Here is a 23,706-nt window from a genome sequence, read left to right as displayed (position 1 = left end):
CCTTCTTGTGAGGGTTTTGTTTGGCATTTCACGCCCCTCACCCGAAATGAACGCTCCGCACTTTCATGGATTTCCACAGAAACCACACAAACATCACGCGCCGTAGTGAGCTGGCGCTCGCCTTAACTGCACCCCGCCGGGGAAAACAGGAGTTGTCCTTTAAAAATAAATTTTTGTGTGGGATGACTCACATAACCGTCCTTAATAGCCAGAAAGTACAAACGGCCACCGAGTCCCTTCGAGTTATTTGGAGCACGCGAGACACGCGGCCCGATATGGGCGTGGAGGGCAAATATCTGGGTTAGGCGCAGCCTCGCTCGCCCCGGTGTTGAGAATTAATTGCGGTAATTACAGGTAAAAACGCAGCAAGACGGGGAACCGTCTTGCCGGCCCCAGCCGACAGCCCCGTTTGGGGACCGGGAGGCCGAGGCCGCTTCCCCGGCGCTGATGGGGGGGGGGAACGGGGAACGGGGGACGGGGGACGGGGGACGGGACAGGCCGCGCTCGGCCCCGCCGCGCCGCAGCCGCCACCGCAGGGGCTGCTGGGAACCTGGCGGTGTTATTGTCCCGCAACATGCAAATGAGCCGCGGCGGGGAGCCAATAGGGGAGGCCGCCGGCTTGCTGCTGCGCAAGCGCGCTGGAGCGGGGGGGGTGGGGCTGACCTCGCCGCCCGCTCGCCGAGCGCCGCGGCCTCAGCACGCGCGGCGAAGATGGCGGCTGCGGCCGGCGGGGTGCGGGGGCGGCGCAGCGGGAACCGCCGGCTCTGACCGGGACACTCCAACGGCGAGGCGGGAGGGCGCCCGGAGGCCTTCGCGGGGCAGCGCCGGCCGGTCGGGGGAGGAGGCAGAGCCCCCCTCGGGGGGGGGGTGGGGGGGGGAAAGGAGAGAGAGAAAGGAAGGAGAGGCGGGGGGTGTCGCGGAAGGCGGGGGCGCTGCCGGCAAACCCGGCCGTGAGGGGCCGGCGCGCGGGGCGTGAGGGGCAGCTTGGGCGGCGGGGGCGAGGGCGGGAGCCGGCCCGGAGGGGCGAGGCGGCCCGCAGGGCGGGGAGGGCGAGGGGCCGGGCCGAGGAGGAGCAGCAGCAGCAGGAGCAGGAGCAGCAGCGCGGGCCGGCGGAGGCTGAAGGAAGCCGGCCGGCGGGCAGGGGAAGGCTGGCTCCCTGCGGCGGGCGCTCGCAGGTCAGGAGGCGGCTGCGCCGGTGGCTCCCCGCGTTCCTGGCTCTCGGCTGTTGGGCGCCCCACGCCATGTTCTCGGTGCTCTCCTATGGCAGGCTGGTGGCCCGGGCAGTCCTGGGCGGCCTCTCGCAGACGGATTCCCGTGACTACAGCTTGGTGACAGCCAGCTGTGGCTTTGGCAAAGATTTCCGCAAGGGCATCCTCAAGAAAGGCATGTGCTACGGGGATGACGCCTGCTTCGTGGCCCGGCACCGATCGGCAGATGTGCTGGGTAAGTGCTGGCGGGGCCCTGCTGGGGGTGCCGAGGTGGCGTCGGCGTCGTGACCTCCCCGCCTTGAGCCCGCACATGGCGAAGCGGCTCCGTCTTCGGTGGCAGACAAAGGGAGCCGGTTCTGCCTGTAAATGTCGGCGTGAGTTTTTCACTTTTAGTTTCCCAAGGAAGCTCTCTTGGCTGCAGCACGACGCCCACCTCGCTCAGCCTGCCTTTGGGATGGGGTGCTGTGGCTGCCGGGCGCCTGGGCCCAGCCTTGGTGTTTCACCTGTAAGGCCTAGTGGCTCCAAAAGCTGGAGAAACGGCTTGCAGTGCGTTTCGCTTTAAAACCTAGCCGAGCCCCGTGTGTATGCATTGCATTTGTGCATAAAGGATCAACGACACGGACACTTCCTGATTTTAGCGTGTGCTGTGTCCTTGTCAAGTGAAAGGCAAAGTGACATTGAGGCTGGTTTCAAATGTCAAACTTGAATTTCAGTGTTTGTTCTATCCTGATTACGCTCTCTAGTTGAGGATTCCTGTGTGAAAAGAATCTTAAGGGTTCAAATTTTAGAAGTAGTGAATAATTGCAGGTAATCAATGGAATTGTTCAGTTTGAGCAGCGTTGCTTTTGACAGTGCTTGACCTTACTCCTGTGTAGTCAAGGTTGAATTTGGCTAACTGGCACTCTGCAAAAGTTCATTTCCAAGCAACTGACAGAAGTAAATTTTCACCAAAACTTGTTTTTTTAAAAAAGTTCCTCCCCTTTGCCTGATTTTTTTTTTTTTTTAATTTAAAACTGGTAGAATTGCACTGCAGTGTCTCATGATATGACAGTGCTTAGTGATTCTTCAGAATTTGCTGCTGTCGCTGTAGCGTGGTTGCCATTTAATATAGCTGAGGCATTTTTTCAAGAAGCTCTGACTTGGTGCTAGGTAACAGTATTGCTGATGATTCTCAAGGGAGCTGTTACTCCAAGGGTGATGCTACAGCTTTCAAGGAGATGTGGAAAACTGGTCAATGCATTTTAGATACTCTGCATCTTTTCTGTTGTGCCTGTTCCAGAGAAACTTTTTTCTGTTAGAATTAGCTGTTGGACAACCTTACTTTAACACGTGACTAAGGCTGGCTGCCTTTAAAGTTCATACTAGGCCAGCGCTGATAAATAACTGAGCAATCGGTATTTGCCCATAAGAGAAATGCAGAATCTGCTTTACTTACAGGCGGACTCTTTGCGTGGGGAAGCGGGTAGATTTAGACCCATTTGATGATGTTTAGGGTTTTTTGGCCATATTTGGTAATTACCATATGTGGACCCACAGCTTAGCTTGTCTTCCTGCTGGAATCAACAGAGAATTGCATTTCGAAGTTGGTCTTTGCATTAATTTTCATGGCAACTTGAAAACAAACAGCATTGTAACTCCACTTAAGGACCAAACAGCAAAGAAGGCTTCAGACCAGGATGTCTTAAGTATGAAGAAGAAAATAATTTAAATGGAAAAGCTGTTGGTTTCTTTAGTTGTGGGGTTTTGGTTTTGGTTTTTTTTTTCCCCTGTAAAGCTATTTTGATTTTAGGCCTTTATTGCTTGTCTAATGTACGTACCAAAAGAGCAAGGTGGCTGTACATTCTGCAAGCAGTAATGCTCAGGATGGGTTTTGATGCAGTCTAGCTCAATGCCTTTTCTTCATCTGTAGTTCTTAAGTTTATAGAGTTTGTTTTCTCCTTGTTTCCGTTACTACAGTCGTCTCTTTGCTCTCCCTTTCTCAGCCAGCTCTTCTGCTCTGCTGCAAAAAGAGCTTCAGCACCAGTGTTTTCCTCTCCTCTGTTCCTCGTACGTCACAAATCTGAGGTTCCATACCTGAAGACCCTCGTAGGTCTTGTACTGACTCAGTACCTGCCTGACGCTGCACCTCAGCGCAACTGGCTGAGCTGAACAGCAGTTTCATTTTGCACTATTAGTGTAATGAAGAGGCTTGTGTGGTTTTAGCCACAGTGAACTCTAGAACTCTAGAGTGCTTCTGGAGAACAGTGAATTTCAGGTGTATCGCTTAGTCTGCCCTAGTACTCATCAGTGACAAAGCCATGACGGATAATAAATTTAAAATTCTTAAGTGCCAGTCTTTTCCAGAACCAATATATGGGAAACATGCCCGTGTGGGATGGATATGGGTGTGGTGTAACAGTGAAAGAGCTACTCCCAGCTATTTGGCATGAGTGCTTGGGGATTCATTTTCTTAGGTCAAACAAAAGTCGCCTAGGCAGTGTGTTTATAGCCGATACAGAAATGCTGAACGCTTCTTGTTAAATGTATACTGCATAGTCTGAAGGCTGAAAATTTAACAGTGTCTGTGCTTTATCCTTTCATAGTAAGATCAACAGAAAGCTCATAAAGGTTTGTGTGGTTTCCTGACCTCCTGTAGTTTTAAAGGCCTGATAGGGCCTGTTACAGGTGTACTTGAATCTTCAGGGGTTTTCCCCCTTATTTTTACTTTTGTCTGGGATGTACCTGTTAAATTTGCACGTGTTCTTCCTGTTCTGCGCACAGGGAGAAGCAAGAAGCTCAGAGCCAGAGTGTTTCCTTTGGGATCGCTCTGAGAAAAGGAAATGGCTTTACTACTGACATTAATCTCTAGAGCTTTATGATTCAGGCCCCTGTTTCCTTTCTGCTGCTGCTCGTACCATATTGCACCTTTCTGTATGTTCACTATCAGGGTCTTGGTTGTCCAGATCCTCAGATTATTCGAATATGTTCTTGAGACTTGGTGGACATAATGTACTCCTCCCTGTCTGAAGGCATGCCTTTGTGACTTTGGAGGACAGAAATACTGTTTTTTAAAGCTGAAACCCAAAACTCATGGGAAACTGACACCTCTGTTTTTTCCTAATTAGCCTGCAAGTAGATTTTTTTAGTGCATAAGAACCAAAACACAGATTATTTTTTTTAAATGGACTTGAACACTTTTATATAAACACTTATTTAATAAAACTAAACATTGAAGCCTCTTTATAAACTTTGAGATGTCTCATGCTGGTGATCGTTTTTTCTGTTGTTGGAATCTGCCCTTTTTCGCTTATTTCTGCCTTATCAGGCTCCTGATGTCTTTGCTAGTTTTTTATGGATTTTCCAAGCTGTTGGGTGACTCATTATTGAAACATTACAGCAACCGATGCACATCCCGTGACAGCATCACTTGTACAATGTCTGTGCTGGGTAGAAGTTTGGGTGTAGCCAGTGTGGCTTGACAAGTCTTCCAAACTATTTCTGTCCCCCAGCACTAGTAGGAAAAAAAAAACCCCCGTCTGGCAGCAGGGTACTGTTTGTCCACTGCAAAGTTAAAATTTGGCAACTGTTCTGTCTGCTGCAAATCTTGATTTTTAACTTCTTTTTTTTGGGGGGGGTGGTGGGGGTGGTGTATTGTAGGGCAGTTACTCTGAACTGAAAGGAATTGCACTTTATTTGCAAACTGAATTTGTCAGCAGCCTGCATAGGAGGTGTGTAAAATTCGCCCGGAGTATTGTTAGTCTCACTGTCATCAAGGAAAGGTGGCTACAAATTGTAAAAAGATTTGTAATTGAAATGTCAAGGTTATTCTGGCAACTGCAGAGGAAGAAGGGATTCTTACTTTGATGCCTGAAGGTCATGTAAGACTATGTTAAGTGGTTTATTTGGTGTCATACCCATCAAAGAGATTGCTGCCTTATCACGACTTATTGCACTAAAGGTGGCAAGTTGTCTGCTTGCTTCAGAGTAGCCTTTCACCTGCTTTCTTGGGAGAACTCGGGCTATCTTGGAGCAATCAGTGATTTGAAAAAAATTTTATATGTCTTAGTTTGTAATAGAGCACGTGAAATTTTCTTTTTAACATGGGGAGCATAAGTACTATCACTTGTAGAGAAACTACGGGTTGAGAAACATCCCCATTAACAATCATATTCACTGACGTTCTTGTCGATACAGTTAATCCAAATGTCAGCAGAGCTGTTCTTAAACAGCATGGAATGTAACCTCTTAGAAACGTGGTAGCTCTCTTTCTGAGAAGGAAACTAAAATCTGGTGGTTCTTCTCTACCAGAGTTTCTGGAATGGCATTGCACAGACGTATTCTGATCAGAATTTGCAGCTGAAAATTTATTTTAAGTGCCATTGAGACTTGTTGATGGCAGACAGTTTTCCATTCATACACTGATCTTGGCTTGAACGAAAAGCAGGTTCTGTCAGAAATCACGGAAGGAGATCAGCAAAGCTGAACCCAGTGCAGGGGGTGAGGCGTTCATCATACCTGTATCTCAGGAAATGCTGCAAAAAAAATCTCCCGCTGTTTACTTTCGTTCATTCACATGATTGACATTGTGATGCTGAGATTGTCCAGGCTGCAGGTAACCTCGGTGCAGCTTGGGTGAGGTCTGTACAACACCTACCCCTTCTCATCAGCTTACTGCCAACCGTCAGTAGCAGCTCAGCTCCCTGAATCAAGTTCCAGGGTTGCTCAACACCTTGGGAGATTAAATAGTTGTAACAATGTAGGGAAGTTTTTACAAAACTTTCAGAAATAAATAATAGTGTAGCATTCTCCTTTAACTCCCAAAATCCACTGAGTGATTTCTCAGGCTTAAATAAAATAGATAGGAGATCTACCGGATAACCACCTGTTTCAGGAGCAGCAGTGTATTGTAGCAGGAGGGAAGATATAAGGAACGGCTGCTTTTTCCTGGAAGTAGCTGCACAATGTAATGTTTTTGGTTCCTTGTTTCTCCTTCAGTTTGCTCCTCAACGTCATCTCTCACTTGGCCTCTTGCTTTTTGTTCCTTATTATCACTTACCCAGTTATTCTTCCAGCACCTTTCTATTTCACACAAGGGTAGTTTAAGGTCTGCTGTAACTTTTAAAAGGCACACTGTGAGTTAGTAACCTTTCCTTTTGTGACTAGTTATCAGTCACACGCAATCTGCCTTTGGGGATTTGTATTTAACTAGGTTATTTCTTTGTCAGAGCCCGTGTGGGGGGATAGACACCGTTGGGCTGTAACGTTGTGACCCCATACAGGCTGCCAGTGAAGCTGCTGGGAGAGTTAGTGCTGGCTTTGAGCGTGTGATGTGCTTTGGGTGGAGCGCACCTATCTAGGTGTGCAATTCATCTCATCGCTGATAAAACAAGGAATCTTATCAGTTTATCTCAGTTCTGATACACTGACAAACACTTGGTGCTGTATTTCAAAGTTGTGCAGTGCGACAGATTGCACTTTGTTACCATTTTAGCCTTTCTTCTGTGTTTGATGCAAAATAAATTCCATCACAGATGCATCCTTTTTTATCGGTGATTCATTGCCGATTCGGGTAAGGCTCTCAAGAAATTGCAAGTTCAGTGGGATGCGAGGAGGGTGTTACGGAGTCAGTTGTGGTTGCGTGCAAGAGCGATTCCTGCTGGCACACTTGTGCCTGCCTGGTGCTTCTGTGTGTGATGATTATTTTTAGCTGATGCAACGTTTGAAAGGGTCAGCCTTCCAAGAGATTTTTGGGACATGGTGATGCTTTTAGGCTCTGACTGTGGGCAGGTTAGTTTGCCAGCTAGCCAGAACTTCCACTCGTTTATGTTAAACAGGGTTTGATTGGTGTCATGGTTTTGTTCTGAACTTTAAGCCTATTTAGTTTATATTTGCTCTGAACTAGGTAGAACATCTGGGTCTGACTTACAGAAGCAATGCGGTGAGAAGCAGATGTTACTAGTCTCAGCGCTGCCTGGCTGTTCCCTGGGCTTCTGCAGTTAACCTTCCGTGTTGGCACTCAGAGCAGCTCCACGTTTGCATTTCAACTGGTGTTTTATCCCAGGTGCTTCTAGCGTTGTGAAATACGTTTTAACAAGTTTCAGTGCCAGGATCTTCACTTGCTCAATTTCAGTGCTGCAGCATCAGTCACTTGTGCGTTGTCTGGAAGCTCCGTTACAGCTGTCTCTCTATGAGGGATCTTGATACGCTGACTCTTGAAGCAGTTAGAAAGAGCCAGTTTTTGGAGTGACACATGCAGCAAGTATTTGATCTGGCAGTAGTATTTGTGTATTTTCCAATAGAAGGCAATATAGTGGAGTGTGAACTCTCAAAGCTTCTTTAAGGGCTCCCTAATACAGTTAAACACTTGAGAAACATTTATTCTTTTGAAGTAATTTATTGTGAAAGTTTCAATTACTTTATTTACAGCGTTTTTTCACCTAGCCACAGGCATTTCACTGTGTCACGTGGACATTTCTGTAGCTTCTGCATAGGCTTGAACAGGGAATATCCAAATCAATATTCTTTCTATAAAATTTTCTGATTTACTGAATATCTTAGGAAAAAAAATCAAGGATTGAGTACAGTTTGATTTTTGGCTATTCTTCTCAGCCGTGCAGTTCGTCTTAAATGTTGTGTGATTCCCATTTTGTAAAATGGTTATTTTAAGTTAAAAGGTGGATACTGGAAGACAATGTTTAATGTGAAATGCAAGTAATCTTTTTCGCTTGTTAAAACGTAGTTATTTTGAATATTTACAGTTTTGTGGGGGTTTTTTTTTGGCTTGGATGAAAACAAAGAAAATCTAAATGCATAGAGCTTGGCATTACTCCTTGGCAGTGATACTGCCAATAGCAGTACCTTTGAATTTTTCTTTGATGACAGAGGGAAAATGTGCTATCTCATAAAAATGGACTAATTTTTATGTATTCAGTTTTTGCTACTTCTGGAGTTTGAAATCTCACAAATAATTTTGCTCCTTGTTTGCTGTGTGTATCAGATATCACAACATTTTCTTAAACTTTATTCTCACTTACGTTTCATCTATTTCAGCAGCAGTTTATTCACTCTATTTTAAAATCTCATATTCCTTTCTCCTAAAACTTCAGTTCATGCTGTGAACGTAGAATGTAAAGATACTGGTTTAATTTTAAAACCATACTGAAGGTAGGACAGGATGGCTAAAGATCTTGGGGAATGTAAAAATCTTCTTGCGAGGCAAAAGCAGTTGAGGTGGATGTTTTCTAGTTGGCCCTGTGTGGTAAAGAGCTTCTTGAATGTGCTTTGCCGACGTGCTGCCGTTGCTCTCAATGGCAGCAGTAATGTCTGGCCCTGTGCCGGAGCAGGAGGAAGCGTTTGACTGCTCTGGCGGTGTTTGGGAGCCAACAAGGTCATTTAGCTGAAATGAAATGAACTCACCTATCATCTTTAAGAGATACAGTTGAAGAAAGACCCCAAACCTTTGCAAAAAAGCCCCCACGTTGTCCATTTTGGGCAAGGACAAATAGATGGATGGGTGTGGTGGTACATGAGTTAGTGAGCTGCTGAGGTGTCGTGGGGTGAAAGCATCCTCTGGGGCCCGCTTGTGAGTGCAGTGGTCTCGTTTGCTTCTGTGCCAGTGGTGGAGAAGAAACGTGCAACTGCCTTGTTGATTCTTTAACAGAAAGTTTGTTCTTTTAAGTACAGTAAAAAGCGAAGTCAGGGGACCTACTTGGGGACCGTCTAGAGGATGATCGTTTCGGAAGGCACCGGCAGAATGTACTTAGAGCTGTTTATAGCTTGCAGAAAGCAGACAGGAAGGCAGACAGACAAAGCCATTTCATGGCTCGGGATGGAGTATGAAGTGTGCTGCCGTGATTATGGATTCAGATTTCCTGCCTGGAGTAAGAAATGAGCAAAGAAAATCAGGTGGCACACTCTTATTTTTGCTTTTAAAATTGAAATAGATTTTGATAATTAGCCTTACCAGGTGCTTGCTATGACAGCTCTCTTGTACTCCCTACTGATGCTGTAGTGTTTCTATTTAAATACATCCCCAGGCTAATGCAAAAATGGTTTACTGGTTGCTCGAGGGACTCAAGTATCTACCTTAGGAGCCAAAAGCTTTGGACAGTACTTGTCAAACTTCATCTCTTCATTGCATTGACCCTGTTGGCAGTGAAGCAATGCCGTATTCAGCTTGCAGAAGTACCTCTGGATTGTGATCCTCTCAAAGGGAAAACAGCCACTCGTCTGTTAACTTCATGTAAAGCGAGCGTCATCATCCGAACGGAAGCTTAGTTTGTACTTCAGGTTCTAGATCTAGAACTTGTTGTCAATCATCGCTTAACCTAGACTTGTCTGCTTGGCAGCAGGAAACAAAGGGTTAATCCAGTATTGACCTGAAGTTGTGGGACCTGTAAAGAGAGGATTAGTTTGTTCTCGAAGAAACCAGAAAAGGCATTTCCGAGAATGCAGGGTTGCTTTTGCATGAGCTCCTTCCCAAGGTCTGCTCTGAAGGGGTGAATGCAGGGACCTGCCTTCCTATAGCGTTCTTCTAAGAAAGCAAACGGACAAAGCAGGTGTCTAAAAGGTTGTGCACTATTTTTGGGAGAAATCTGATTAATGTTGATAGGCTGTTCAGAATCTGGCTATAACCTCCTGTCAGATTATAGTTCGTGCCAAGGTCAGCTGTGAACCTTCCGTCTCAGTTTCAGATGGTGTCCGATGTGAAGGGCATTTGTCGATGAGGCAAACTTAGTTTTACCTTCTTGGTCAAATTTTCATGCCTTTGCTAACAGCGGCATTTTTTCCGAGAAGACTGTTGCTCTTCAGCACGATCGGAGCTCTGAAACTGGCTCTTCCTGCTTTTATCATGAACATGGTATTTTAGCTTTAATATCTTGCGGAAACTTGGGCTTGAAATAGTTGGTCCCATACAAGCTGAGGTTCAAAAAGATCTTTGGAAAAATCTCTGGGTAGAAATATTTTTATCTCGTAATACCTTCAGACAGTATTTTACTTGTATCATTAAGGCCAGTTGAGGAAGTTCAAAATTCTTTAGCCAAATGGACAGCAGAATATCCTACCACCCGCTTTTCTGTGTGCATCTTTGCTGTGTGCCTCTGTGGTGGCTCAGAAGCTTCCTAAGCTCTGGCAGAATTGGTCTTATTTTCTGATACCTAGGTTGTTTTGAATAACTGAATGAAAATTGACTGGGTCATAGTCACTTTTCATTCTGTTGCTTGGCTCAAGCTGTAAGCAACAAACTACCCTTGGAAGGGGCAGGTTGCAGCATTGTGTGGTTTACATGGATTTTTTTTTTGAATGCGCATTAAAAATGGAAGTTTAGGTTCTACAGAAATTGATCTTGCCAAAGAGAAAGCGTTATCCTTCATATGGATAGGAGCTTGAGAAAAAACTTTGAGCTGCTGAATAGTGTGGAAGTGTTTCTTTATAATTTCTACACTAGTTAAAATCTTAACGACCTTCACATTTAAAACTCATAAAAGCTCTTCTCCCCTTTTAATGGGCTAATCAAAGGTTAATGTGGTTGAATCCCCCTCTTTCCCCCAAAATTCCCCATTACTTGTTCTCTAGTGAAGTCAGCCTCCTCACAGAGTTCTCAGCATGAGACTTTACCTTCTCTTCAGCAGTTCAGGTTATATTTAGTGATTTGTCTAAGAGCTGAAGTCAGAAATTATCTTGCAAATGCTTAGAATTTTTTTTCCTTAATCAAAAATGTTTTTCAAGCAGGTGCTATGTCCTACTCTTTAGTTACTGAATATCACAAGTGATGTCAAGATTAAAAAACCTTGTTTTAGAAGCCATTTCTGTTCATGTAACGCTCGTTTTCTGTTTTTTTCTAGGGGTAGCAGATGGTGTAGGTGGCTGGAGAGACTATGGGGTTGACCCTTCTCAGTTCTCAGGGACTCTAATGCGAACATGTGAACGTTTAGTAAAAGAAGGACGGTTTGTACCAAGTAATCCTGTTGGGATTCTCACCGCAGGTTATTGTGAGCTGCTGCAGAACAAAGTACCTTTGCTTGGTAAGAGAGCAAAAATACGCAAATTGGGTCTGTGTTGCATGTTATCTAGACGTGTGTGCTCTGTCAACAGGCTGCTTAAACGTGGTGTCAGCTTCTACAGCAAATTTGCAGGCAGTTGTTTCTCGTAGTCAACCAAAAAACCATAGAAATGTAATTATCTTGATGCCATCCTTATTTTCTCATATGTTTAAAAACTATCTTGATTCATTCAGTAATGCAGGGAACGTATGTGTGTGTAAATACATACGTATAAAAATGAAAGGCCAACAGCCCTTAGGTGTAAAGGGTGGTAATTCCCCCGTGTTTGCAGAGAGTTTGCAGAATGAGTTCAGCAGAATACGCTGGGGCACGTGCATCGTTCTCTCCGTTACGTGTGTATAAATAACTGTTCTCTGCTGAAAATTCTTGGTGGCTGGTTGTGGCTTTTTGCTTAAGCTATGCAAGCAAAAATGTTTTCTTACGATAACTGGGTGCAGTTCTGCTCCATCCTTGCCTTACTGCTCCTGCTGCCTTTTATGTCCAATGAACTCTAAACCTAATTGGTTGACTTAAGTAGTTTATATCATACGATCACTGGTACCATATATTATTTTTATAATAATTCTTTGTGGAGGATTCAGTACAGACCTTTCTAAAGCAAGCTAAAGTAGATGCTTCGCATATTCTGTCAGACTTGATTTTAGACAGGGCATCCAGCTGCCTTGGGAATGGTGAGCAGATAGAGAGGCCACATTTGGCCTCAATACTTTTCTAAAGGGCATGTGACCTCTTATACCCCAAGAAAGTGTTACCCTGCCTGATGCACATGCTTCTCACCTGACCTTAAACTCCTATGCCAGAAGAGTGCTGTGTAAGCTATATTTAACTTGCCTGCTGAGCTTCGGAACAGATGTTCTCGCATTATATGCCTAAAGAATAGGTTCAAACCTCAGAAGTGACCTCAAGTGTCACTAAAATAGCAGTGGTCGGTAATTACATCAGGATTTGGTGTGTTTAATAGTGCTTATTTGCACAAAGCAGATGTAGCTGTAAGTGATCTACAAAATGGGCGAGAGCCCTCACCATGGCTTTGCAGACGGAGGCAGCCCTGCTTGGCTTGACCTTTCGAATTCTGAAAAGCAGTGTATGCTGAGTCACAAGATCTGCATTCCACACGTGGCCTCCTAGTTACACTCTGCTAATAGAGTTAGAATTTGAAACTAATGATCCTTAGTGTTTCTCCTTTAACCGAGAACAGTATTTTTAGAAGTAGAAATAAAACCCTGGAATTACCACGGCAGTGAGCATTTAGAGTTTATTTAAAAGAAAGTGAAGGCAGAGCGTTTCATTAAGGAGGATTCATTGGGCAATAACTTTTCCTTGCTGTTGTGCTTTAAGTCTTGATACTTAGTTGATCAGAATTGAATCTGGCAAATATTTTAAAATAAAACTGAAATGGGGGGAAACTATGCCATCTATTTAAACACTGTTCTTGTATTGCAGAACGATCTTGGATGCTGCCACATATAAAATCTGAATTTTTCCTAAGATACTGCTTTGACTTACCACTCAGAGTGGAGAAGGTCCTGTGTATTCCCTAGAGAACAAATTAAGTGCAAGGATTATTGCAGGGAACTCCCTGTGTTAGAAGGGGAAACATCTGGAATAGGTGATGCCTAGAGCCAGCTGGACTTCTGCACTAGCGAGCCTGATTGTAAGCTTAGCTCACTGCAAGCTTGTGGTCTGTCCAACATGTAGCTGTGCTTGGAAACTCCTAATGGAAGGACGTTAGGATAGAAGATGAAGACTAGTCACCAGCTGGTGGTAGGGGGGCTTACGTTGGAGGCAGAAGTCATGAAGAAATGCTTTAGCTGTATTTCACCCTCTTGAGGAATGACAGTTCTTTTGGTGGATGTGCTGTCCTGTTGGCAGAAATTAAGCGGTGCTGTTTGCTGTGAAGGACTTAGTCTGTGGATGTTACTTTTGCAATCAGCAAATGCAATACAGTTATTTCTGTGGCTTGCAACCAAGCGCAGTTGGTGGCTGCTTCCCAGTGAATGAATCAAGAATTCCTCAGTGCCCTCAAGCGTGGCTGGGAGAGTTCTGAGCACGGTTGACAAGTAGATACGTTTCTGTTCTGTCTTGCTTTAATCTGGAATAGTTTTTGTCTCTGAAACCTGTTTACTTCAAACTTGTGAAGTTAGTATCCTGAAGACGTGACAGGATGGTTGCTTACTTACACATGAAGATAGCTCTACAGAGCCACACTGCGAAGAAAAGCCTTTTAATGTCCTGACAGGAGTGACACACTGGTACCTAATACTTCATTGCAAGCAGTTCTTTACTTGGTGTGGTTTATTTACAGCTGATGAGTGAAACTGTGTGGAGAGCACCTAGCATTGTATGGATGCTACTAGAATTCTATTATCTCAATGATTTCGGAATTTCAGTATTTTATGTGACTTCTGTAAATCCAGTCCTATAGCAGAATGTGCTGACATATGTCGGGGTGGAAAACTGTAAATAAAGTGGAACAAAACAGGTATTTGTCAGCATAATGTGTTTACCAAAATGAAAGCAGGAAGAGTAAGTTCTATACAAAAATCATAGTTTGTGTTGCAAAGATTTCTAGGATTTTGCTATCTTTAGTGCATATTAATTTTGGTGTCACTGAGTATTTCCATTTCTCCTAATTTGTAAGCTTTGCTAAATATTTGAGTAATTGGCCTATAAATCAAATCAGTGAGAGAAGCAGCAGGTTCTGTAAGGCTGACTCCTGTATTCTGTTTCCAGGAAGCAGCACAGCTTGTATAGTAGTTCTGGACAGAACAAGTCATCGTTTACATACAGCCAACTTGGGAGATTCTGGATTTTTGGTAGTCAGGGGAGGAGAAGTAGTACATCGATCGGATGAGCAGCAGCATTACTTCAACACTCCGTTCCAACTGTCAATAGCTCCACCAGAAGCAGAAGGAGTTGTCTTAAGTGACAGGTAAGATGGGAGAGGATCTCAAATTTTTAATCTGTGAATGGGGTCAACGCCCAAAAAGTCGCAGTTTTGCCGCTACGGTGCAGCGTCGCGCGTGGGATTTGAGCAACGTGTCCAATCCAAGGGGCTTACACCTGCCCCCGCCCCGTCTTTAGGTAACGTGAACGTTTCCCACCTCGTACTTCACAAGCTTGGTACGCTGTTGCACAGTCTGAATTTATTGGGCTAGTGAGTCTCGTCCCTGCTGGCCCACTCCCACAGTCTGTGGCGCGCGCTAGGCACGTTCTGGTCCACGGAAGGACGTCGCTCCATAAAGCTGCTGCAGTAGGGCTGCAGCTGGTGTCCGCGCCGGTCATCCTGCCCACGTGGCTTCCCTTACCAGTAGCTTTCGTTCCCAGTCCCTGGCCGTACTCTCTTGAGACTGGTTTGGAGTACGCCAATTCAGATCTCTTGGCAGTGGGGTAGCAAGCACTTGAAGAATAGAGCGGAGGGACATGTGACTGTAACTTGTGTTTCCAAATAGCTGTGCTTCTCGCAGCATATTGTATTTGACCAAAACGAGCAAAAAAAACCTGTTTGGCAGAACACCAAGCTGGGAAATTAGGAGTATTGGGAAAGGACAATCTGTTCACAGAAATGAGTTGTTTCAAAGGCAGACTTGTACTGATGTCTTCCCCTAAGAATGTCAGGCTGATCCATCCTCTGACTTTGTGAAGTCTCACCAGTAATACAAAAATTGGGAAGAAAAAATAAAGTCAGCTTTCAAATATGTGTTAAAATACAGCTCTCAAATAACAGTGATACACTTGTTAAAGTTGAAATCTCTCTTCTGAATACGGGAAGATGGTAAAGGGCTCTTCAGAGAGTGACCGTGGTATCCAGGGAATGCAATAGGCATCTGGAGTTTTTGAAACAAGGTTTGGACTCAGTGATCTTAAGGATCTTTTCCAACCGAAATGATTATGAAATGTCAAGGCTGATGCAGTAATGGTTATGACTCTAATGCCAAAATAGCTCTTTTTGTAAATGTTGGTTAAGCTGTTGAAACTCCTGAGCTTTCTTGCATGTAGTTTTATTACTTCATCATAAGACTGCAGAGGGGAAGCTAGAGTAGCACTCGGAAATTAGAACCCTTAAATAATCTAACCTCTTTATTAAACTAAAATTAAATGGTGGTTTGAAATGTCAGAGTTGTAAAAATCTTAACTTTTCTGAGATTCTGCGTCATCATCCATGGGAAGACAAAAAAGCACAAGGATAATTGATACTGTCCAGTGGAAGTCAGGAAAGCAAAGTCATCTGAGTCATCACTTAATAAGGAAAGCGCAAGATAAATGGGCTCCCACACTTCAGGTCTGAATCATGATTATAGCTTTCTGGCTAGTTTCTGCATTGTTGTTGACGTTAATTAGTACTCACGCCTGTTGTATAAATGCTTTTCCAGTACTCCTTTTATTTATTGTGCCAGGTGAATGTTAAATTTGGCTGTACATGGGAACAGGCAGGCGAGCTTAACTCTACTGACCTTCCCGAAGCTACAAACCAGTTGAGCAAAGCAGCGCTTCGGCTTTTTGGCACAGGCGGCATGGGATGCAGCCGTTTCTCCCTTTTAAAGACCCCTGAGGAATCTTTAGAAATGAAGGGTTTGTTGTTATGTTGCTTCTGAGGATCAGATTTTGCAGCAATATTCATGGCCAGAAGAGAGATTTCCTTCCCTGGGTGTTGTGTAATGCGTTAGTCACGAGCAGACCAACCGGCTATGGTCTCCTGATGGTGATTTCCAGACGTGTTTCCTGTTCCATTGCATTAGAAAGTGATTTGGCATCCAGGAGTGTTTTGGCCATTCCTGTTAACAAGTTGTCCTTCCAAGCAGAGCTCCTTCTCATATCGAAGAGGAGTGAGAAGGAAGAAGCCCTGAGCTGCCATTCTACTTAATGGTTTCCGTGGAGACGCACTTGTGAAGAGGATTAGTTTGCAGGATTGTTCATCTGGGAATTTTAAATGCAAATCCTTTGTATAATAGCTGGAATGTTACCTGTTTGCAATCAGAGTTCTTCTGTTGTAGCTTTCTTGACAAGCCATCCTGGTGCGAAAGCTCCACAGTTAGCGATGATTTCTGTCTTTCGCAGAAACACCTAGAACAGTAGTGAATTACAAGAGCTGTTGATGTGCTGGTTCTGCTCGCTCGGTGGCTCAGTGAAAGCTGGAGTCCTTTTCTTTAACATGTCTGTCGTCCCCACAGCCCTGATGCTGCCGATAGTACTTCTTTTGATGTCCAACTTGGAGACATTATTTTGACCGCAACAGACGGACTGTTTGACAACATGCCTGACTACATGATTCTGCAGGAGTTAAAAAAGCTGAAGGTAAGTGTGTGTGTTGTGAATCTCTCACATCCTTGGCACTGGTTATCCCTCATAGTCACTACCGTTACTTTTTATGCACGGAACTTCTGTATTTTACATAAAAAAGACCCACCCCAGAGCACTGTGTTGGAGACTTCTCAGTTGGAGACTTCTCAGTTCGCGCCACCTGTGAGCAGCAGAAAGGGACGCTGACCCCGGGGCGCTTCTCTTGGGTCTGCAGCCAGGCTGAATCCAGAAGCAGCAGCTTGGGCTTAAATTTCCCTGCGTAGCAGCTGGTGCCGTGTCACTAACTAGTGACAGGAGAGAGGGGGGAGATTTCAGTAGCAGGCACTGCCCTTGGCCAACTCTTCACGCATTGTGTTTTACTGCACGTGCAGATTGTGGATTATATACATGAAGATACAGCGTTCTCTCGTGGGCTGTATGCTTAAAAGCAATTTGAAGCTTTTCTGAAGGGTTATAAACCAGTAATTCTCAAGTAGTCTGGCCTGGCTGAATTGTGAGTTGCATGTGCTTGAAAAATATCTAATGTTCTGTAAAAAAAAAAAAAAAAATTTCCTGGCAACTTTTCCAAGTTAGTGACCACAAGCGTTCTGTTTAAATAGTGAAAATACATTAAAATATTTTAATTGGGATGAGAACATTTAGCTTAAGGCTATTTACTTACAGAAAGGGAAGTATACTTAGGAGATATCAATATGTATAACCTCCCCGAGGAAACTCTTTCGTTATGAAATGCAAATCAGGTTAACATGTAGAATTATGGTGCGGTTTTAAACAAATTTTGCCTGCTCTTATCCTGCAGCTGCATAACTGAAAGGTGGTGTCAGGCAGAGAACGGCTCCTTAGAGCCCAAACGTCCGAGGGCTCTGCACAGCAGGCAGGCTCTTGCGTTACCCCTTCTCCGCAGTCCCCGCTGTCGCTCTCCCTCGGTGCTCGGGTCTGGAACGGAGAAGCCGTGCTGGAAGATGCGAGCACAGGCTGCCGCAGAGGCTTTAACCCGGTTAGCGAAGGTGGCGGCAGCGCCGGAGGCACCTCGGCGGGCTGTCGTGGTTCGGAAGGGCCTGGCGGGCTGGTCGCTCACCTGCGTGGCCGTTGGGTGTGCTGCTCCAGCCAGGTCACAGCTCAGTGCTGTCCCTTCCCCTCTGAGGTTAGGCTGGGCGGACGCTGGCGATGGAATTCCGGCGTGGAGGGAAGTTGAGCTCCACCTCTTGGCGTGTCTGGGAAAGGCACTGAAGTTCCCCCGTGAGGTTCAGCCAAAAGTTAATCACGTAAATGCACTAATTCCCCCAACTGCGGGGAAGGCTCTTGAAATGGCAAGGTGTTTTAAAGTGGTTACAAACAGAGCGAGCCGTGGTTGTCATGTCGTGCTGGCTTCAGTAAGAAAAGTCTTGGAGTAAAGCAGCAGTTACTGAAACGGGAAGAAAAAACGGCCCTTGAAGCGCCGTCTGTAGGGAGTTTGTGTGCTCAGTAAATTTTTTTCTCATCTGCCTTTTAAAGTGCCCTTCTCCCCAGGCGTGCTCTTGTCCGTTTGGGTGAGAGGGTCAGAGGAGTTAAGATTTCCCATCCAAGGTAACATAATTACTTCAGCAGAGCCTGTGTGTGAGGGGAGGATGGTTCTTTCAGTGTGAACCGCTCGTATAGCTCTGCAGTACCCTGCTTCCTTCGGGTGAGGCAGTTTGTCTGCTTTGAGTATTAGTCTGAGGAGCTTCTAAATCCTACAAATCCTCCAAACTCAAGTCTTGTAGCTGCTGGTAGGGAATAGAGGTCTGGACTTCAGTTGGGAGGATTTGCAGCTCTAACCCAAATCTGTAAAGCCTAGAAGGGGGTGAGGGTTCTATTGGCAAGAGAAGTGATGACTAGTGCCTGAATCTGCAACAGGGAGGTCCGCCAGTCAGGGATCTCTAAAACTGACACGTGGCAGCAAAACAACTACTGGTAGGCTTTCTTCTAAGAGTAAACTTTTTTCCTCGTTAATTTAGAACTCCAACTATGAGAGTATACAGCAGACTGCCAGAAGCATTGCTGAGCAAGCTCACGAGCTGGCATATGATCCCACTTACATGTCGCCGTTCGCACAGTTCGCATGTGACAATGGATTGAATGTGAGAGGTAAGATTATTTTTTGTTGTTGTTCCTCCTCCTCCCACTCCTGTTATCTTTGAGAAATCTTAAGCAAAGTGAAGTTCTGCTGTTCCAAAATCTGATAGGAAAAGAGAGCGTTAAGAAATGTGGTTGGCAGTAGAGCACCAAGCCTAGTGCGTTGGGTTTGGCAAAGACCCCAGCTCCTGACGCAGGTTGTCCCAGGCCCCGGCTGGTCAGAAGCCTCCTGTGGGAAAGCAGCTGGAACGCAGAGCACTGACTTTTTTATTTTTTTTTTTTTAATCTAATATGTGCACTCCTGCCCCAGGCATCCTGCCTGGTACAAGTTCTCCAGGCTCTTGGGGAAACTGTGCTTGATTTGTTCCTTGGATTCAGGTGGGTGGGTGCTGGTGGGTGGGTGGGTGGGTGGTTTGGCGTATTTTTCTTTTAAGGTCTTCTATTATTGATGCTTTTTAGCTGAGATTCTGCCCACTCTTTGATGGTTTGGGGTTTTTTTTTGGCTGAAATTTCTGACCCTTGTACCGTTGACATCCCTGTCCTGATCTCCCTGTTGGTTCTGCTTCCTGTGCTCTAGAAAGACCTGGCGGAATTCTGAATCCTGTCACACACCTTTTTTTTTTTTTTTTTGGATAAATAAAATTCTGCTAGTAAAGATGTTCCCCTTATCCCTGTATCAGGAGGGCAGGATTTCCTGCAAGACCCTTAAGCATCTTTCCCAAGGGTAGAGGCAACAGCTGTAAACCTTGGGCTCCACGTTGCTCCAAAGCTCAGTCGTGCAGTGATAGAACTGCCAGTCTTCTGAGTCCAGAGGATGGGGTTTGCTTCTACATGACAAAATTCCTCTTCTCCGAGCCGCTTCTCTAGGCTATGAGTGCTCTGGCTGTTGCGGTTTGAACAGTGACTGCCGAAAAAGTTCGGTAGTTTTCAGAAAGACAGGCCGTAACGTGGTGCTGGAGAGGGTACTAAAGAGGGGGGTTGACTTGCAGTGGAAGTTCCTGAGAAGGTACTGACTTCTGTTGCAGCTTGCTTGTAACAAAGCAATGTGGGGGTTTTTGTACGTTTATTAAATAAATTAGTCTGCTAGAAAACGGGCTTTCTGCTCTGCTGGCTGACAACAATGCTCAAGGTTCTGTGCGCCTTTCAGTAGTTGGTGAGCTCGCTGGAGCTGGCCAGGAGAGCGGCTGCTTTGCCGCGTTAGGTTGTCACTGCTGCCCACAGCTGCGTTTTGGAGAGGAGGTGGAGGAAGCACAGTTGTTGTGTCTACACAAAGCAGTTTTTTGACTATTTAAACTTTTTTTTTTAAAGAGCTTTAAAGGTGGGGGAGCGTCATGGACTATAAGATGACAACCCACTGTGGTTTGATGAAATAGTTTTACTTTTCTTATATTACAGGGGGAAAACCAGATGACATCACCGTCCTTCTTTCTATTGTAGCCGAGTACACAGACTGATCTGCCCGGGGCGTCGGCTCCCGACGCTCTTGCTGTCCCCGAGCTCCTGGCGTCACACGTACGGTTTCCTGCTGGCAGGATTGCTTTCTCCCTTCGCAGCTGATCTCAGCAGCCGGGTCTCGAGCTCGTGGCCTGTCTTGAGACGCAGCCGAAGTCCTTGTTAAGAACCACTCTCGTAGTACACTGGTCTTTGTCTGCCAGCAAGAAATGAAGCAGCTCAAGGCTTGAAGCGTGTCTTTCAGAGCTGTCGTTGTCCTTAAGAGGGGGAGGATCAATCCCGCATCGTTACTGCGTTTGAAACGTGACTTCCTTTCAAAGGGGTAGAGTTGGTTTATCATCTTTCAAACTAGGTTCGGTAGATACCACCTCTGCGAGAGGGCGTGTTACTCTAGTTACTAGAAACGTTCACTCTTCATTAAAGGGTATGTTACAGACACAGTTCCATAAGCGTAGTCTCGTTACAGTGATAGCTGAGGTTCGTGTTTCTAAGCTCCGGTTTTCAGGAGATTTATAACTGCTGTAAACATTCTGCTCTTGCCATACATGGTGTCAGCCTAGGAGCCTTTTCTAGTATGGAATTTCAAAACAAAAACAAACAAAAACCAACCCATACTTAGTTCAAGTTATATGGATGCAAATGTGTTTTGTGATTTCAGGTGCTTAACTGTGATCTTAAAAAGTTCTGCAGATCATTCGTCCATAATGGGCCTGGTATCTGGATGTTTTGGCTGTGGATAATTTTATTTTATTTTATTTTAACAAAAATTTTAACTCAGTCTCAAAGCTGAGCTGGCCAAAGTCGAGATCCTTTCAGCATTTTAACCCGTCTCGCCAGCGCGGGAGGATGCGGCATAAACGCTGCAGTGGGAGGTGGCACAGAGAACGGATCATCCTCAACTCTGAACGTCTTTACTTTCCGTAGAGAATTCTGTTGTTTGCGAAACGTAATTTGTGTTAATCATCACCATTCTCGCTTGTGTAGAACGGAAAATGCTGTACCAGTTTCAGTCCAGTTGATCCTTATCTCTCTCAAACAAGCACCTCTTCGCTTATGCTGTGGCAGCAGCTGTAAGTACCTAAATGGAAACTTCTAATGAGTAATCAGCAAAACTTACATTTCAGTAACTAAAGTTTAGGGTTTTCAGAATGAACCTTAATGATGTTTACAGTGACCTAACAGCCACTTTGCAATATGACATTTCCTTTGGAATTACAGTAGCTCCCACTCGTTCCCCCCGTTCCAGCAAGCTTTCCTCTCTCTTTCCCGGGGTTCATACAAAAAGCTGATAGCTGTAAAGATATATATATTTTTGGTCAGTTTTTCATTAACTTTTTTGCTGGTAGAAGAGTATGTAGAAATAAATTAAAGCCATGTTTTTATATATAAAAAGTCGGGTAATGTTGCTGTTTAGGTGAGTGCAGTTAAACTTGGTCAGTAAGTAATCTTACCTGCTCTCAAAAGGAGATTTTTACTACCTGGTTTATTGTATTAAAACTGTTTAAGTTTGAGGTTACCTCAACTTGTTTAAAGAATTTTTGTGGACTTGTACTGTATATTTGCGTAACTATGTCAAGCTTTTATTTAAGGTCATTTAACATGTACCATGTACATGTCATTTTACGATATTTCAATGCATCATGCTTGTAACAGGCATTTCATTTATCATAAGTGATTAATTTGGAAGCTTTTCAGTAATTTATCTGCTATTCCTAAATCGGCATCATGTTAGCTATCGATTTTAAATCACCTTGTAATTACTTGTCAAAATGCCTTAACTACCCTAACTTAACCAAAATGTCATTTTGGTGAGGGTATGGGGAGGATTATATTGATGAAGAAAAGAAGAAAAACCAATTAGCTTTGCGATCCATGGAACAGCGAGTGGTGGATAACTTTGCACAAATTGTCAGTCCTTGTTGTTTTTTAAAACCGAACAAGCTGTCTCTAGCTGTCTCGTCGGAAGGAATGTATTCACGCTGCAGTACAGGGCTTTGTTTCTCATTTGGGAGGGGTATTTCTCTCTCAAATCAGGGTGTCTTTACATTTTATTCTCCAGTATTTACCGTCACCCTTCTTGATTAGAGCAGATTTGATCAATGATTCTTTCCCTTGAACTTCACCTTAAAACGCTGCCCCTGCAGACCTGGACTGTTGCACTCTGACCCCTCGCTCTCGCCACGCTCGTCCCCAGCCCTCGTTATTCCCCTGTGCTTTCTAGAACCGCCCGGTGGGAGACGCGCGCGGCTCGGGCGCCTTCGCCCCGTGAGGTGCTGCGTGCGCCGTGCTCGGCCGGTGTCCCCAGGGCCGAGCTGTGCTGCCTGGTGGCACCGCGCCTCGCGCTCTGCGGGAGCCGAGCAGCGTCCTCAAAGCCGTTTGCCTCGTATCGCGTCCTGACTTTTTGTTGTTGTTTTTTTTTCTTTTTTTTTTTAATAAAGAACAAATTTGGATTTTAATTTACGAATCATGAGTTTATCCCTCACCGGACACACCAAAGACCAGTAAAGCTTAGAGCTTTTCCATCTGTTTATAAAGCAATACTGTATTATAAAGAATTGATATTTTTATCACACGCTTGATTGTTTTTGGTTTTTTTTAAGATGTGCACTCTAAACATATCAAACTTAATTTCTTCCTATGAACTTAAGCTGTCTGCGCACAAGAAAATGTTGGAAAAGGAGATGACAGGGCCCATACTATCAATTTGAAACGATGCATGAAGCAGTAACTCTTCCTAGGCGTTCGATTATTGGGACTGTTCGTGAGAGGAAGGTACCGGGAAGGTGTGTGAGCGGAGCACGGGCTGCCCCCAGCTGCTGCAGGGGAGGGGGGTGTTCTCAGGAGCTGGTGGTTTGGAAGCAGCGATCTGGAGGAGGAGTTTTACGCACCAGTCACCACGTAACGACATGGGACTGGCAGGAGCTGGGATCTCTGCAGCAGCGTTACTGGGTGTTGGGGTAAAACAGGGCTAAGATGTGGTGAATTGGAAAAACTCTGTGGTTCCTTGCTACTTTATGGCTATCTTTGGGAGACCTGCAGCATACAGTTTCCCTCTAAATGTACTTTCTTTGTGTTTATGAAGAAGGTATGGCCAGAAAAACAAACAAACAAACAAAAAAAACAAAACAAAACAAAAAAAAAACAGATCTGGGGACCAGACAGTTGTGACTGAGTCAAGGAGAAGGGAGAGGCGAAGGTCTTGCAAAGATGTGAAGGATTTGGTGATGGAATCTCCATCTCTTGGTAACAGACACCCTTTCTCCAGGGAAAAAACCACATTGTGTGTGTAGAAACTGGCTGTGTGAGGTAGTTTCTTACAAAGATAGCTGAAATAATGAAGCAAATCCAAGTCTGTACCTAATGAGGATGCTTTGTTGTTGTTTGTTAAAATTGAGACTATCATCTATGCTTACCTAAGAGGCAATTATGTGAATTTCATGTCTGAGGTATAACTTATGCAGGAATAGTTCTGTAAATACATTTAAATGAATTGTAAAGATATTTAATAAATATAGTATTTATACTAAAATGTGGGATTTTTTTGACGTTGACTGTGAAAATTCCATTTGTTAACGTAGCAATGCCCTCGGTGGGCAGAGGTGCAGCCA

The 23,706-nt window shown here is 44.8% G+C and overlaps 1 protein-coding gene across 3 annotated transcripts; it reads left to right on the top strand.

Moving 5' to 3' along the window:
* Nucleotides 1-1,198: 1,198 nt before the first annotated feature.
* On the top strand, nt 1,199-22,368 carry PPTC7 (protein phosphatase targeting COQ7). 3 transcript variants are annotated; one of them, XR_015183923.1, is made up of 7 exons: nt 1,199-1,443; nt 11,033-11,212; nt 13,985-14,183; nt 16,423-16,546; nt 18,529-18,658; nt 20,042-20,420; nt 21,083-21,112. XR_015183923.1 is itself a non-coding variant. In XM_086474096.1 (6 exons), exons 1-6 carry the CDS (start codon nt 1,242-1,244, stop codon nt 21,115-21,117), a joined length of 870 nt encoding a protein of 289 aa, XP_086330222.1. In that variant the 5' UTR covers nt 1,199-1,241; the 3' UTR covers nt 21,118-22,368. The 3 variants fall into 3 exon arrangements, 2 of the variants coding, with proteins under 2 accessions (XP_086330222.1, XP_009957820.2); XM_086474096.1 differs by lacking the exon at nt 20,042-20,420 and having other exon boundaries at nt 21,083-22,368; XM_009959518.2 differs by having other exon boundaries at nt 20,042-21,124.
* Nucleotides 22,369-23,706: the final 1,338 nt, after the last annotated feature.

Source organism: Leptosomus discolor, chromosome 16 (assembly GCF_034619465.1).
Source record: "Leptosomus discolor isolate bLepDis1 chromosome 16, bLepDis1.hap2, whole genome shotgun sequence".
Lineage (NCBI taxonomy): Eukaryota > Metazoa > Chordata > Aves > Leptosomiformes > Leptosomidae > Leptosomus > Leptosomus discolor.
The sequence above is the reverse complement of the archived record's forward strand: the minus strand, read 5'-3'. Positions and strand labels throughout refer to the sequence as shown.